General features: G+C 37.4%; 1 protein-coding gene across 1 annotated transcript; it reads right to left on the bottom strand.

Annotated features, from left to right (window-relative positions):
* Positions 1-443: 443 nt before the first annotated feature.
* On the bottom strand, positions 444-6,232 carry LOC110929109 (pathogenesis-related homeodomain protein). The gene is made up of 9 exons (XM_022172230.2): positions 5,967-6,232; positions 3,932-4,798; positions 3,368-3,533; positions 3,165-3,288; positions 2,446-2,558; positions 1,883-2,350; positions 1,580-1,792; positions 994-1,083; positions 444-920 (listed from the first exon to the last, which is right to left on the bottom strand). The coding sequence occupies exons 2-9, from the start codon at positions 4,729-4,731 to the stop codon at positions 837-839; spliced, it is 2,058 nt and encodes a 685-aa protein (XP_022027922.1). The 5' UTR covers positions 4,732-4,798; positions 5,967-6,232; the 3' UTR covers positions 444-836.
* Between the last annotated feature and the right edge of the window lie 9,142 nt (positions 6,233-15,374).

Here is a 15,374-nt window from a genome sequence, read left to right on the forward strand (position 1 = left end):
GGGAGTTATACTCTGTCTGATTCTATTTTTACGACGACTTTTAGGGTTTCGACGACCGTAGTGGTGGTACGATGGCAGAGGAGCTATGGGCTGTGGTGATGTGATAGTGGTGGTGGTGCAATGGTGGAGGAGCTTTGGGCGGTGGTGATGTGATGGCAGTGGTGGTGTAATGGCGGTGGTGCCCCAGATTCTACAGAGATATAGAGAGGGTTGAGGAAGGAGAGTGAGATTTGAAAGAGGTAGGGAGAAAGGGGTTTTTTGTTATTTGTTTAGGTGTCTAAAATAAAATGACTAAAATACCTTTATGCGAGGTCTACCTGGTCAAATTTTACCATGAAAACTAACTGAGTTTGAGCTAAAAGACGTAATGTGCAAGGGTTTGCAAACATCGAGTACATTTTTTGTATTTTTTGAAGACAAATGACACATTTTGCAATCTAATGTCAACATAAAGGACGAGTTTTGTAATTTACTCTTAAAATTAAAAGTGTATGAATCAGTCTGCATACACATCTCTAAAAATGTCTATTTGTAATAACAAAAACCTGTTTTCTTTTCCTCAAATATAACTAAATTCTGACAAGCAGTTACAACCGCTACAACACCGCCAAATTAAAACAAATTTAGAATCAAATCCACTTGATTAGATAACACGTACTCACCAACTTCAAAGTCCTGATTCTTGTAAGATGATATATTTGAGGTAAACAACACCCTTTATCCAATTCACCTTCAAGATCCATCAATGTTGGCCTTTCGGCGAGTCTTGTCGTCAAATCGTTCATAAAAGATCAAAACTTGAGATGAAACATAATTGCACTTTAGGACGAGTGTCGCTATCTTTTAGGCGACTTAACTATTTTAGTGCGCCCTTCTGGATGATTAAAGCTCCATCGCGCATTTCCAAACCATTTGCTGACCTGTCAAATGATGATAATAACATGCGTAAAAACACAATAATATCGTCTCCTGAGTAAAATTAGTGATGCTGACCTGACTGTGAGTAAGATTCAACTCTTTGACCAAATTCTCTCTGACGGTTCGGTCAGGATAATGGTTTTCCTTGAAAGCTTCATAGAGCCTCTACAGAAGATGTATAAACGAAATAAATGAATATCTTATAGTTTATAGCTGGTATGGCTCTAACATAATGAACTTTAGAGTAAAATGCCATTGACGTCCAAAGGTTTAATCTTGCCATTTTCATCCGGCTCGTTATCTATTTTTTTGTCAAGGGTATTTACGTCTTTTTTGTTAACTTAAAGGGCGATTCGGTCTTTTGAATACGTGTAGTCGTGTACATTATGCTAAATGCTTGTACATAATGTGGAAAAGACCGAATTGCCCTTTAAGATAACAAAAAGACGGAAATACCCCTGACTTAACGGAGAAAAATGGATAGAGTTAACGAGCCGGATGAAAATGGCAAAATTTTAAACCTTTTGGATCCAGATGCGAAAAAACAAACCTTTGGACGAAAGTCGCAAAACTGGCCAAACCTCAGGGATGGAAATGGCATTTTACTCTGATCTTTAGCAATGTAACAATTTTAAATGACGAGAATTACAAGCATACATACCTGAGTAGCAGCTTTCCCAATTCTTCTATTCGACGATTTATTTCCACTTTTATCACTTGTGCCCTCAACATCTAACGTCTTACTAGCGTTTCTTACGGGTGTAGTTACGCTTCGGTTCTCTTTTCTAGTGGTCGTTTTCAGTCCACTTGGCGCATCAGAATCATAAAAATCTTCATCATCACTGGAATCCGAAGAAATATTTCCATACGCCTCCTGTAAAGACAAGGCAGCAGAACGTTATCAAGCCAAAAACAAAAGATTAACATAAGTTGGTATTAAAAATGTAACATATTTTAAACGCACATCATGCAGTTTTTTATAGTCCAATCTCTCAACATTCCTCTTTGCAGTTATGGGGGCAGAATCGTCATTTTCCATATTTGGTTCCGGCAACTCTTCTTTATCTCCGGATGTATCAACCCCTTGAACATCAGTCGACGCCACTTCGTTCTTTACGTCACCAAGATCATCTGAATCCGACGTAAACTCTGAACCGGAACCTTTCATCTTAACATCTTCATCGTCATCTGAATCTACTCTATCAGGGTTGAAATCATCATCCTCTGAATCATCAGAAGAATCTCCTAACTGTTCATTGTTTGTTACAGCCGCCAAATCATCAGCGTCGTCGGAGCTAGAATCCTCTGCATCTACCTTTTCTTCTAACTGTGGACCATCGGGATTATAATCATCGTCTTCTGAATCATCAGACGGAAGTCCTAAAGTATCATCCAACTTATTCCCAGAAGCTACAGTTTCAGGAAAAACCTTCTGCGTTTAAAAAATATATATAATGTGAGATTTCTGAACAATATTATAATGGACTTATAGGCCCAAATGGCAAATGATTAAATTACATAACTGACCTCCCAGTTATCCTCGATAGAAAGATCGGTCCCGAAAGAATCATTAAGTAAACGAAAAGAATCAGCTTTACAATCACAAGCAGGACAAAGCCACCCTTGATCACCAGGAGGAACTACGTATAATATACAATACAGTTAACTCATTTGACCCATTAGATAAAAAGCCAAATTTGACCCTTTTGTAGGTAACTGCAAACGAACTGAACGACCTTGTTCGTGTTCGTTTGTTAAGAAAATATATGTGTTCACGAACTGGTCATAAACACTTACCAAACAAGATTATCTGTTCGTGTTCGTTCGTTAAGAAAATGAACATGTTCGTGTTTGTTTGTTAACTTTAGGTAACGAACGCAAACGGGCGTTCAGGAACACAAACCAATGCTCATGAACACAAACAAGCGTTCACGAACATAATATACAACACACTGATATTTATTAAATATTTAATATGTCAGAATTTGAAGTATTTAAATAAAACATAAAAATTGAAAACACTAATGAGTCATCAAACACAAACGAACATAAACGAGCACGTTCACAAACATAAATGAACGAGTGCGACCTCTATTCATGTTCGTTTAACTAAACGGACGAATTTCTTGTTCGTGTTAGTTCATTTACTAAACGAACGAACACAAACGAACTTCTCGCCAAACGGTTTTCGCTGAACGTTCGGTTCGTTTGCAGCCCTAGGTAACACGTCAAACTTCAAATGCTACCTTGTTCTTTAAGTAGAGGTGGATCCAAACAAAACTGATGGAATCCACGTTCACACGAACCATCACAAAGAATAATATCATTGTCAAGCGAGACTTCAATCTTTCTACATTTTGCACAGAATATCTACCAAAGTAAAATGCCGTTAATATCAAAGTGGAATAAAAGACCAAAGTTATGGTGAAAGGTGAAAAACATGCCATACATCTTCACTGTCGATTAGCCCTTCGGAATCATATAATGACTCTGGAATCCTTCCTTCCTCACATGATGCGTCGACCCGTTTAAATAAATCTCGTATTTTCAATTTGTAACGGTTAATATCTGATTTGGCGCGTTCAAGCTCCTTCTCTGGTCTTAGTTTTTCTAAGCTGCATGTCAAAAAGTAATGCACACCTATAAGCATATTACAAATATATATACGAATGAAAAAACTGCAAGAGCTTGGTCAAAAACAATGCAAAGTCAAAAAAAATTTACACTTATCATTATTATTCGAATACAAGGTTAGAAATTTAAGTTACATGTTTAAATTTACGTGAATAAAGAAAATTTACACATGTCTAAGTTTGTCATTTACACGTGTAAATTTGATATATTTACACATGTGTAAAAATCCTAATAAGAGTGATTTTGAGAGGAGAAATGAATTATTCGATGTTGTAATTTATTTCTTCTATATATATATATATATATATGAAAACGTGGATAATAAATTAACAACAACGACCAAAGTAAATGTTTTGAGTTGAAGAACAAAGTAACAAACCTCTGCCCTTTCCATCCTTCACCAGCATACGCATCAATGAAGTTTTGCTCGTATTTCATTCGATTTAACAAATATCTTAAATGTGTTTTTATTTTTGAAAATTCATTATTATGTTCTTTATTCATCCTTTTATTAATCTCCCTCCCCTTATTTTCTTTGCTATCTGGTTCTTGTAGAGAAGCATCAACCCATTCATTATTTTCTTGACTTGTAGTAATCATGCTTTCGTTTTTTCTGGGTCGCCCACGCTTACGCCGACCTGGTGTTTGACTTTCGTTTTCCTGAGTTGCGTTTAATTGATCAAGACTTGAACCTCCTGACGGACCGTCCGGTAAATTTTGTGAACTTTCGTGATTACTAACAACTTTTTCATCACATGCGCAACTGGAATTTAAATCCGAAACAGTTACTACTTTTCTGGGTCGCCCACGCTTACGTTGACCTGGTGTTTGACTTAATCCCTTGCTTTCATTTTCTCGAGTTGTATTTAACTGATCAAAACTTGAACCACTTGGTGGACCACTCGGTAAATTTTCTGAAATTTCATGATTATTGGAATTCAAATCAGGCGCAGTTTGTATTTTTCTGGGTCGCCCACGCTTACGTTGACCTGGTGTTTGACTTATTACCTTGGTTTCATTTTCCTGAGATGCGTTTATTGGATCGAAAGTTGAACCTTTTGATGAACCATCCGGTAAAATTTCTGGATTTTCATGATTATTAACAACTTTTTCATCGGACGCACATGTGGAATTTAAATCAGACACAGTTTCCCCGGTGGCTAAGCTTTTATCATCCATGGTCACAAATTAATGTTCAAAGGCCAAAAAATCTAAGTAAAAATAATGCTGTAGGAAACTCTGCAACCTACAATAATAGAAAAAACTTGTATTAGTACCTTATCTATGTGCATTCTTGCGTACGTGAGTTTCGGCTTGAGAGACATCAAAAGAAGTTTAAAATATGCTGTGAAGACATTGAGGGACTAATCCGTTCACCCTAGAATTAATCTTTATAAATACTGATCTCTGTACTTGTAAATCCTTTAGCACCTAAATAATAATATACCGCTAGTTGCAGCCTGTGAATGTAGGTCACACCGACCAAACCTTGCAAATCTTGCATTCTGTTTTTGACATCTGCTTATGCATATGATTGTTTGGTTGTCGTTTGCTATCCAAAGATACCTAACATCCTGGCGCCGCATGACACCGTAAAAAATCTAGATGTGCTATAAATCTAACCGACATTCTAGTTTCACCGTGTATTTTTGTACGAACACATAGTATGACATTAGAGGGAATTTTCAAGTTGTTTTACACTTTTAACACAACTTGAATCAGGATATTGTTTATGTAATTTAAACTGTGTGCATTTCTTGATCCCAAACTACACAGTACACACTATTATTAAAAGAGTTAATTACTGTTTTCGTCCCTATGGTTTGTCAAAAATCACTATTTCAGTCCATTAGTTTAAAATTTGCGATTTCAGTCCCAGTGGTTTCACTTTCGTAACCATTTCAGTCCACCTCGTAACCATTTCAGTCCCTATACTAACAGAATAAATGGATTGAAATGGATACAAATGAAACCACAGGGACTGAAATGGTTACGAAAGTGAAACCACAGGGACTAAAATTGCAATTTTTAAACTAACGGACTGAAATAGTGATTTTTGACAAACAACACTTATTAAAATTTTGGTGACCTAATTCAATACACATAACACTTAACAGTAAACTCCCAAAACTGAAAATTTGTCACCAGCTATGAATAAAAAACCAGCACTAACCTCAAATAAGTTCTTTTTTTACATAATTCAACTTATTTTCTAAAAATTAAGGCTCATAATGCCCTAATTCACCAAAATATCTAAAAAAAACATGTGCAAACTCCAATTCAAGCTCCCAAACATCAAATATTTCACAACCAATTGTCAATTAGAGGCCAATACACTACATCATAACCATATACATTCACATAATCATAAAACATACAGATAAAAGTGAGCTGAAATGAGCTCGAGAGCTTACCTCGATCAAAAACAGAAACAGATCTTAAGATGAAGCAATTCGGCGTCTGAAAAAAGAAATCTAGGGTTTTGGAAGTGATAAAGAGAGAGAAAGTGGTGGTTACGATAAGGAGTCCGGGGACGATGAAGGATGGAAGAGAGAGAAAGTAAAATTGGATATGGTGGTGATGAGAGAGAAGGCGGTGTTTTCGCATCACCTGCGCGCGATATATTTTCTCTTTCCCTCCATTGCCCCTCCTCTTTTTCTTCTTTTCAAAGTCTTGTTTTTCACTCCCACTTACCCTAAATATAAACACACACTTTGTATGTGTCAACTTTCATCCTTTGTGTATTTGGAGATTGTGAATTTCATCCTTGTTTATTTTGTTGTAACACGTTTGGTCCTTGTCGTGTGTTTTTAGTGATTATTATTGTTATTCCAATAGCAAACGATTGAAAGACAAAAAGACGCACATGCTCTTTCTTTCTGTATATGTTTAACACCCTATGCCGTCTAAGTTGGTTAAGGCATGGAAACCACCTCTCCCAGCGATACAGGGCGTGGAGAGACTCATGAGCGCGGGGCGGAAATGTAGGGTATGGTTCAATTTTTACCTATCATATGCTACCAATTCAAAATTTAGTCTTTTTCTTTTATTTTTTTTTCATGTGAAAGCATTACAAATTTAGAGAAATATAAACGAGTGAAAGCTTTTCTACCGATGTGTCAATCACTTTTTCACTTTTTAGTGAAACCATTACACATGGTCCTTAAGGTTATACACATATTCAATGTGAATAGTTCTTGAAAATCATGTTGCATACTAGGCCTATAAGTGAACCTTCATGAACTGTTTGTGAACTTGTTTGACGGGAAGTTCGTTTATTTAATAAACGAATGAATATGAACATAATTTCTTATTCATTTTTAAACGAATTAACATGAACACATGTTTTGTTCGTTCATTTATATTGACTTATGTTCGTTTCAATTTAAATACATAAGTAGTTCTATTTATATGACTATTTAACATAAAACGAAACTTCTAACTACTTATATAAATATAACTAATTGGTAATTTGGCTTTCTAGTAATAAAAATGGGTTTTGCAATGGAATTTATCGTAAATAATCATAAATTTATATAAAAAATTACTTTATGTTCGTTTATGTTTTGTAACAGCTCGTAAAATCGTCTCCAGTAATGTTCTGACACGTGTCCCTATTCCTGTTTATGCCTAATGTTGGCTGTGAGGGACTATTTTTTCCAATTGTGAAAAGTATGAATGTGGAGGGACTAAAAGTGTCAACATGTTGAAACTATGCCTCTGAGTGACCTTTAACGGTGTCCATACTCTCAAATAATCCACTTGTTAGATGAGAGAGACCGTTTGTGAAATTATGTGGAAGTTTGTTAATTGGAGGATTAAAGGCGTCAACATGTAAATTTATACCTCTGGGTGACCCTTTAACGAACTGGGAGCTTAATGATGTCGGTCATACTCTCGGGTGTACCTAGCATTGGCCATAAGGGGCTATTTATGCTTGAAATGATAATACATAAGAGTATGGGAGTTAAGGGGCCAAATGTGTCAAAGTTTAAAAATGATTTTCTGGGTCGAAGCCCTTTACGGACCGCAAAGGTCAAGACCATACGGTCCGTCAATCTTGCCCAGCTTCAAAAATTTCCTTGGAGGCCACACAAACTGCCAAAACACTTCATACTCGATACCATGGACTACTTTCTAGTTTAGGACACATATGAGGACACTTGTAGGCACCTCCTAACCCTCCATTACACCTGGTATCACCTCCATAATCCTACTACATTATAAATAGAAGTGTTGCAACACTTAAAACTTGCTCACTTCTTATTTATCACGTTCCTCTCATCTCTGGAGGTTCCTAGCTAAAGGGACTTCCAAACTCAGTGCATTTTCGTTCAAGGACCACTAGTAAGTGATCCTTTCAATTCTATTTTCATTTATTAGGCTTTTAAAGCCAAAATTCAAGCATTTTCGATAAATGGTTTGACTTTCGGTTTAGATCTTAATGGTCCAGCCATTGTTCGAGACGAACATGGCTACGTGATCGTAATTAGGTAGGTGTTAATCCCTCAAAAGGGCACCTTCTGAAAATCACGTTTGCTTGATCAATTGGCATGTCAAAGTTTAATACATTAATAAGTCAAACGGGTCAAATTTTATAAAAGTTATAATCTGATGATGTAGGTGTTCTAAATTATGTTTTAACACTTAAACAACTTGGTAATAATTATTAGAACATGTGTGAACATACTAAAAACGCCATCTTTAACCAAAATGCCAAATTTCAAAAAAGAAAAAACTCTGAAAGGAAGAAAAATGGCAACCATCGTTTCATGGAGATACACCCTCAGAATCAGAAGATTCGTGATCCGTTTTGACAATAGAAGAAAGGTGTTTGTTAAAATAATCAAAGCCATATTGAACATGGAAGAAGAAGTACAAGAGGGGATCCTAGCACTTGGCGTCCCTCTTGATAACCACTGTGATAAAACATATACGGTTATAAGAAGATTAACCAGAAAATTTGGACCAAACAAGGCAAATGCAAAAATGGACCCAGTCATTAGATCATGGCGTTTTGATGAAGAAACACACATGGTCACTGTTATATGTGACAACGGAGAACAGGAAGACTACATGCTTGAAAACATCATGACCAAACAGGGTCTTGGTTTCCTGGAGGAGTTACACAACGCAACATGTTTGAACATAGGCATGAACATAAAATTGGCGTTGTTGAAGGACATGTTCAAATGGAGGCTTCAAAATCTTCAAGAATAAGAGGCCAATGAAAGTGAAAGTGATGACTTAGATGAGAGACTGGAAGAAGAATCCGAAGAAGAATACGAGGGGAGTAATGAGAGAAAGTCCCTTCTGACGAGGAGTTTTAATTTTTTTTTCTTTTCTTTTTTTTTTCTTTTGTGTATTTTTTTCTGTGTTTATTATGTACTTTTCAAATAATAAAGTACTATATTTCTCTCATTAGTTATAAAACGCCAAAATGCCATAAACGCCAGACATCAAAAGTTAATTAGTGTATTTTATCATCTTTATCTACAAAACGCCATTAAATACAAAACGCCAAACTTGAAAGATAGGACGTGTTACAGCCTTAACAGATAAAGCTGAACAAACAGTAACTGAAACGGCGGATACTTTATTACTAACATTTATTATAATAAAATCCCACCTAAACTACGCGCCAAAAACATCTTATATAAACAAACGTCTCAGGACCTTCCATTGATCACACCCAAAAACAAACGCCATGTTTCCTAAACCACTCACTGTAAAACGCCAATAAAGTTAAAACAACCACATATGGCAAACGTCGTTTCTTGGATATTCAGTATTGTTCTGCATGAAGTTTCACTAGGTAACGCAATAAGATTTTGCTGAATGAGATGGACAAATCTTCAAGAAAAAGAGACTGATGACAATGATATGTCATGTTGTATGCTTTGTTCTTGAAGAAGGTTTGGATGAGAAGAAGATACCGATACTAGTGTAAATGCTATTTTGGACTCCATTATTAATCATGAAGAGTGGGATGAATATAAAGATGAGGACCAAAGATCAACCAAGCGAAAAAACCACTCACACTCACACCTAGAAAATAGCAACCACACATACGTCATCGATATATGTCTCAAACCATCCAAAAAACAACTTCAACAATCAACAACAATAGATCACACCAAAAACCAAAACGCCACATTTTACTGAATGAGCAGCTTCGTCTAGAGCGGGGTGTTTCAACTGTCTAGAAAATCGGCATCTATCTAAGGTATTCAAAGGTTAAGGTGACAAAACTTCAAGAAGAAGAGACTAATGACAGTGAGGATTTGGATGAGAAATTGGATTAGGATTTTTTAACTTTTTTTCTTTTCTTTTTTTTGTGTCATTTTGTGTGGTTTGTTATCTAATTTTCTGCTAATAAAATACATTATTTCTCTAAAATTGCATATAAAACGCCAAGATGCCACAAACGCCAAACGCCAAAACTATAATAAAATTCCTTTAAACAAGTATTATTAAAAAAACTCCAAAAAATTATTGAAATGTACAAAACAATGTGTAAGAGAATAGAACAAAAGAGTGTCTTACAAAAGTTTTATTTCCCATCTTTATCTAAAACGCCACTAAATACAAAACGCCAAACCTAAAAGATGGGACGTGTTACAGCCTTAACATATAAAGTTGAACACACAATAACTACAAACAGTAACTGAAACGACGGAAATTTTATTACTAACATTTATTATATTAAAAACCACACCATGGCATTTGAATTTTTTATATTTTCAAAACGCCATAATTACCTGTCACATTATAGGTCTGCATCCTACATCGCACGACAAAAGATACAAAAAATACACATCGAAAAATATAATTACTATTGTTTCTTAGCACCAAAAACATATATCTACCTCGCGCCAAAAAAAGGTCATTATATAAGTAGAACATGTAAACCAACTTAACACTCCACAAATTGTCTAAACACGCCACGCATTGTCTAAAACGCCATACAACTTAAAAATGGCTCAGGTTATTCCATGGAGGTTTAAGATGTCGGAGAGACGTTTCGTCCTAAACTTCTCTGACAGGAGAAGGGTGAAGGTCAAGACCATCAAGGCTATACTTAATATAGATGAGGTCGTTTAGAGGGATATTCTAGCCCTGGGGTTCCAAGGGCCAACTATTATGAAAGGAAAATAAGAAGATTGAAGAGAAAATTTCCAGCAAATGATGATGATGATGACGATGTTGATCTACCAATAGTTACCAGTTGGAGTTTGGATGAACAATCAAGAACGGTGAAAGTGACTTATCAACACGGGGTGGATTATTCATTGACGATGGACGAAGTGCTGAACACAGATAGACTACACCTTCTTGAACAACTATGTGATTTAGCACCTTCAAACGATGCAACATCCAGGGCTGTGATGATATTTAAATATAGGATGCGACAAAGACTAAACGAGATTATGGCATTATACGCCAATGAACAAGATGATGATGAGTCTGAAGAAAGTGATGACCAAAGCGATGGATACATCTCTGATGTAATGCCATTCACAGAAGACTATTAGTTTAGTTTGATTCCGTCTTAGTTGTAATGTTTTGAATTATTAATGAATTATAATGAATTTAAGAACGCCATAAACGCCAAGATATTCACCTTTATAAGATATAAGGGATTAATTCAACTGGACAGATCTACAAAAAAGCCAAAAAAATTGTAATGTTTGAATTATTAAAGGTATATAATGAATTTGGAAATGCCATGGACGCTAAGATGTTTGAATTATTAATTGATTGTAATTAATTTGGGAACGCCATAAACGCCAAGATATTTACTTTGTAACACGAAAACGGTTAAATAATCGGGGTAGATCTAAAAAAACAATAAAACGCCAGGTAGTTATTGTTTCGAACTAAAAGCGAAAAAAAATCCTACACGCCACAAACGATAACGGTGTTGTGAGAAATGCATTGGAAAAGAGGATAAAAGGACAAAAAAGCCCCTCCACCTTGATTATATCGCGCACCACGTGGTCGGTCAAGATCCGTTCTCATCGTTTTGACACTTCCAACCATTTTCTCCTAATCCCGTTTATATATGATTCAGTTCAAAGGAGAACCAACCCCACTTGCAAGAACCAAAAGAACTCATTTTGACCACTTAAACGTTGACATCTCATTACCTACGTGACAATAACTGATAGAGTATTTTAGTAAATGAGCTTGCACATCATGAGTTTTGATTTGTGAAAACACATCGGTAAAAGTGTACATCATATCATTCTTTATGATCTCTCTTTCTTCATTATCAGTGTCTTATTTCATCATTTATCTCTCTCTCTCTCTCTCTCTCTCTCTCTCTTCATCATCATCTCTATCTCCCAACATAAATTACTTTTCATATTTGAAACCCACACAAATCCAATGTAGAACAACCAACAAAAGATTGAAGGTGGTCCATTTTGTTTTTTTGTCCTGTACGAAGCCCCGTGAAACTGTAATTAGGCGTCTATGAAACGGATCTCTCGAACACGGGAAAACAGAACCGCAGAGCGAGTATCAAGATCTTGGGTTTGGAATGGAGGTGTTAGATATGACGGAGCTGGTAGGTGTCACACCCCAACCGATGGCAGAATCATCGGGGCGCGACACTAGGCGAATCAGATTGCTCAAGAGAATTCATAATAACTAATTTAGCAACAATATTTAACAAGTTCATTATCCCATACTAATAAACAAATATTTCACATAAAGTCGTACAGATTTCATGTCTCTCGAATAATACAAATCCGACAACCTAGATTTTAGGTGAGTTTCTAAAGTAGCCTATCTTGATTCAGATAACCTGCGTTTAACCTGCAACATATGTTAAAATAATGTCAATACAAAAATGTATTAGCGAGTATACAGGTTAAATATAGCATAAAGTAAATAAAAGCGCTGCGAATTTCCACATACATAAACATGATACACAACATATACGCTACAAGAAAAAAACTACCAGCTAAGTCCCGAGATGACTGCGATGTGCGTTTGCGAGTGCAAGTTTGTCTTAACTAGTCCCCGTCGGGCGTGAGTCGAACTATAGTACTATTCTAGTTAAGTTAGAATGTCACGTGTAAAAGTCCCAGCACATATGTATCAAGCATCACGTGTAAATATGTACGTCATTCATTCGCCTGTGATAATAGTTTAGATTGTGTACTGCGTGTTGATAAGTGTGTTTTCGATATAAACGTATGTTACACCCCAAAAGTGTGTTTAAAGCGTAAAAAGGGGGTCAAGTATACTCACAGTGCGTGTCCAATAAATGAACACGATCTGGTTGAATGGTTGAGAGCGTCAGATCAGCCTGTGTACGGGAACCGATGCGTAAGTATTCCTCAGGGCTGAACGGTCGGAATCAGCATGTCGAACGGGGTAAAAGTGGGTTAAGTGTTGTAACAGTGCATCCGGACGGAAGGTCATCTGGACGGATAGTCATCCTGTCGGATGGTCATCCTGACGGATGGCTATTCGAGTGAGTTGCAGACTATAATTTGAAGTTTTTGTAAAATTTTCCAAGTAAACATTTTTGAGTTAACGGAGACGGAGTGACGACGTGTTGGACAACGGAAATCCACACCGAGTCTAGCCCAGTCGATCAGATGGGAACCACCCCATTCTATCAGACCCGCTGAGCTTAATGGGACTTCATGTTCAACCCGTTTTTCATCACCTCTCTGGTGGAAATCCGTTTTCGAGCCGGCCCTAAACTATAGAGTGAGTCTTAGGTCAGGTTGAGTCCAGATTCCGTCGTTTTAAGTAGAATAGTGTAAAAGAGTTGAAAGAAAGTTTGAATCAGTTGAAATGTTGAAGTTTTGTTTAAGATTCGTGTTAAATGTGTAGAAATCCTTTAGATCTGAGCTAAACTTGATGAGATGACGTCACCAAGTGAACACCATCTTTAAGCAACCCAAATCAGGTGATTTCGTGATGAAAATCAGTGTTTTAGATGGAGAAGATGATAGAAATGTGTGTAGTGAAGATGGAAGTACAAGATTTAGGGAGAATTACTTACGAAATAGCCTTGAATCGAGTGAAATAGTGCTTGAGAACGAACTGGGAGTGAGTTGGTCGGATAGGGCTGTCACATCAGTGAACAGTGACATGTGGGAGGTATTTATAGTGTGAGAGAGAGTAAGGCGGTGCTGGTGAGGTGTCAGATGGCCAGTCAATCGGATGGCCATCCTGAAGGATGGTCATCCTGAAGGATGAGTTAGTTTCCCAACTTTTTATTCGTTTGATGCGTTAATTGCTGTAAGTACATTAAGCGTTTTAGCGAGATAAGTAGTATCATGTTACGTTGTGTTTCAGTGCGATAGTCGAATTGCGCGTGCCCGCGAGTGCGCGTTTCAACAAGTTTTAAACACCCAGATGTTTTTATATACATACTAGTAATATAATATACTTTAATAGGTCATAACATAAGTAGTTGCATTTCGAGTTTGCGTTGCGTTGAGCGTTAGCGAATAGCGTAATAGTGTATGCGTTAGCGTTGTAAGCGTTATTGTTTACATTATGATTCGAATCTCGGGTGCTAGGCGTAACGAGAGTAACGAGAGCGATAAGCGGGTTGTTACAGTCTCCGCTGCTTTAGGAAATTTCGTCCCGAAATTAATTCGTAAGGAAGACTGTGAGAATTGACATAGAGGGATAGCGATAAAAGCATTAGGGTAACTGAGGATGAACGAGCGATCGATCAAGGATTGACGAGTGAGAGTGTCACACCCCCAAAATCCCACCTGCGGAGTACTACCGCTTGGAGGCGTGACTGACCAGGATCCAGCCACCAATCATACTGAACAAGCATATAAGTAGTTATAAAAGTTTAACCATCACGATTGGTGTTCCAAAACAAATAAGTTTAAGTTGCAAGCGGAAGCATAAGTTTAAAGTTATAACATAAGTTCCAAAAGTTTCAAGTTTAACATAGTCTTGTAGCAATCCCTGTCCCACAACGATCCTCCTCCATGCAAGCTCCCACTGAGTACCTATGGTCCTGCAAAGCATGTAGTAACGAGTCAACAACTAGTTGAGTGAGTTCACGGGTGGGCGTTCGTTTTAGTTGTTTCGAAAACAGTTTACTTTATCTGGCATCCTGCCGTGGGGGTTACCCCATAGTTTAAAAAGACGTGACCAGTTCATTCCCAGTTACTCCGGCACTCCGGCCGTGGGGGCTACCCCATGTAGTTATCAGGCATTTCGGCCGTGGGGGCTACCCCATGTACATCATCTGGCTCTCCAGCCGTGGGGGCTACCCCATGTGTATACTAGACTCGTTACCGTATCGATTGCTGACTGTAGTCATGTTTATGTGCCCTGAAAACATCAATGTCTATCATCATTGACGTGCCCCAGATCCATTAGTTCACGCCCGTCCTCTGCGGCACGGTGTGAGGCTTGTCAGACCTAAATAGCGCTATCTAACTAATGACCCGCTCGCCATTGGCCCGGCGATTAGTCGATACAAAAAGGAGGGACTTCGTGATAGAGTTTTAGTCTAGTACGTTTATCCGTCCATCCGGACGAGGAATCACATTCCTGAACCACTGACGTCCTACCCAAAGGTAGACGAGGAACCCACGTTCCTGAATCCCGTTCCCAACCCAGGGAATCCCATGCTTTGTAAAGGGTGTGAACTCACCTCGGTTTGCTCGGCAGTTAATCACAGAAAGTCAATCAAGTCGCAAGTAGTCAATAACGTCCTAACACGGATATCACGTATAATCAGATTCGAACCAAGTAGTGTACAAATGTTCAACACGCATGGAAATCACGTATAATCAGTAACAGTTCTCAGTTAACAGTCAGAC

This window comes from Helianthus annuus, chromosome 3, assembly GCF_002127325.2.
Source record: "Helianthus annuus cultivar XRQ/B chromosome 3, HanXRQr2.0-SUNRISE, whole genome shotgun sequence".
NCBI lineage: Eukaryota > Viridiplantae > Streptophyta > Magnoliopsida > Asterales > Asteraceae > Helianthus > Helianthus annuus.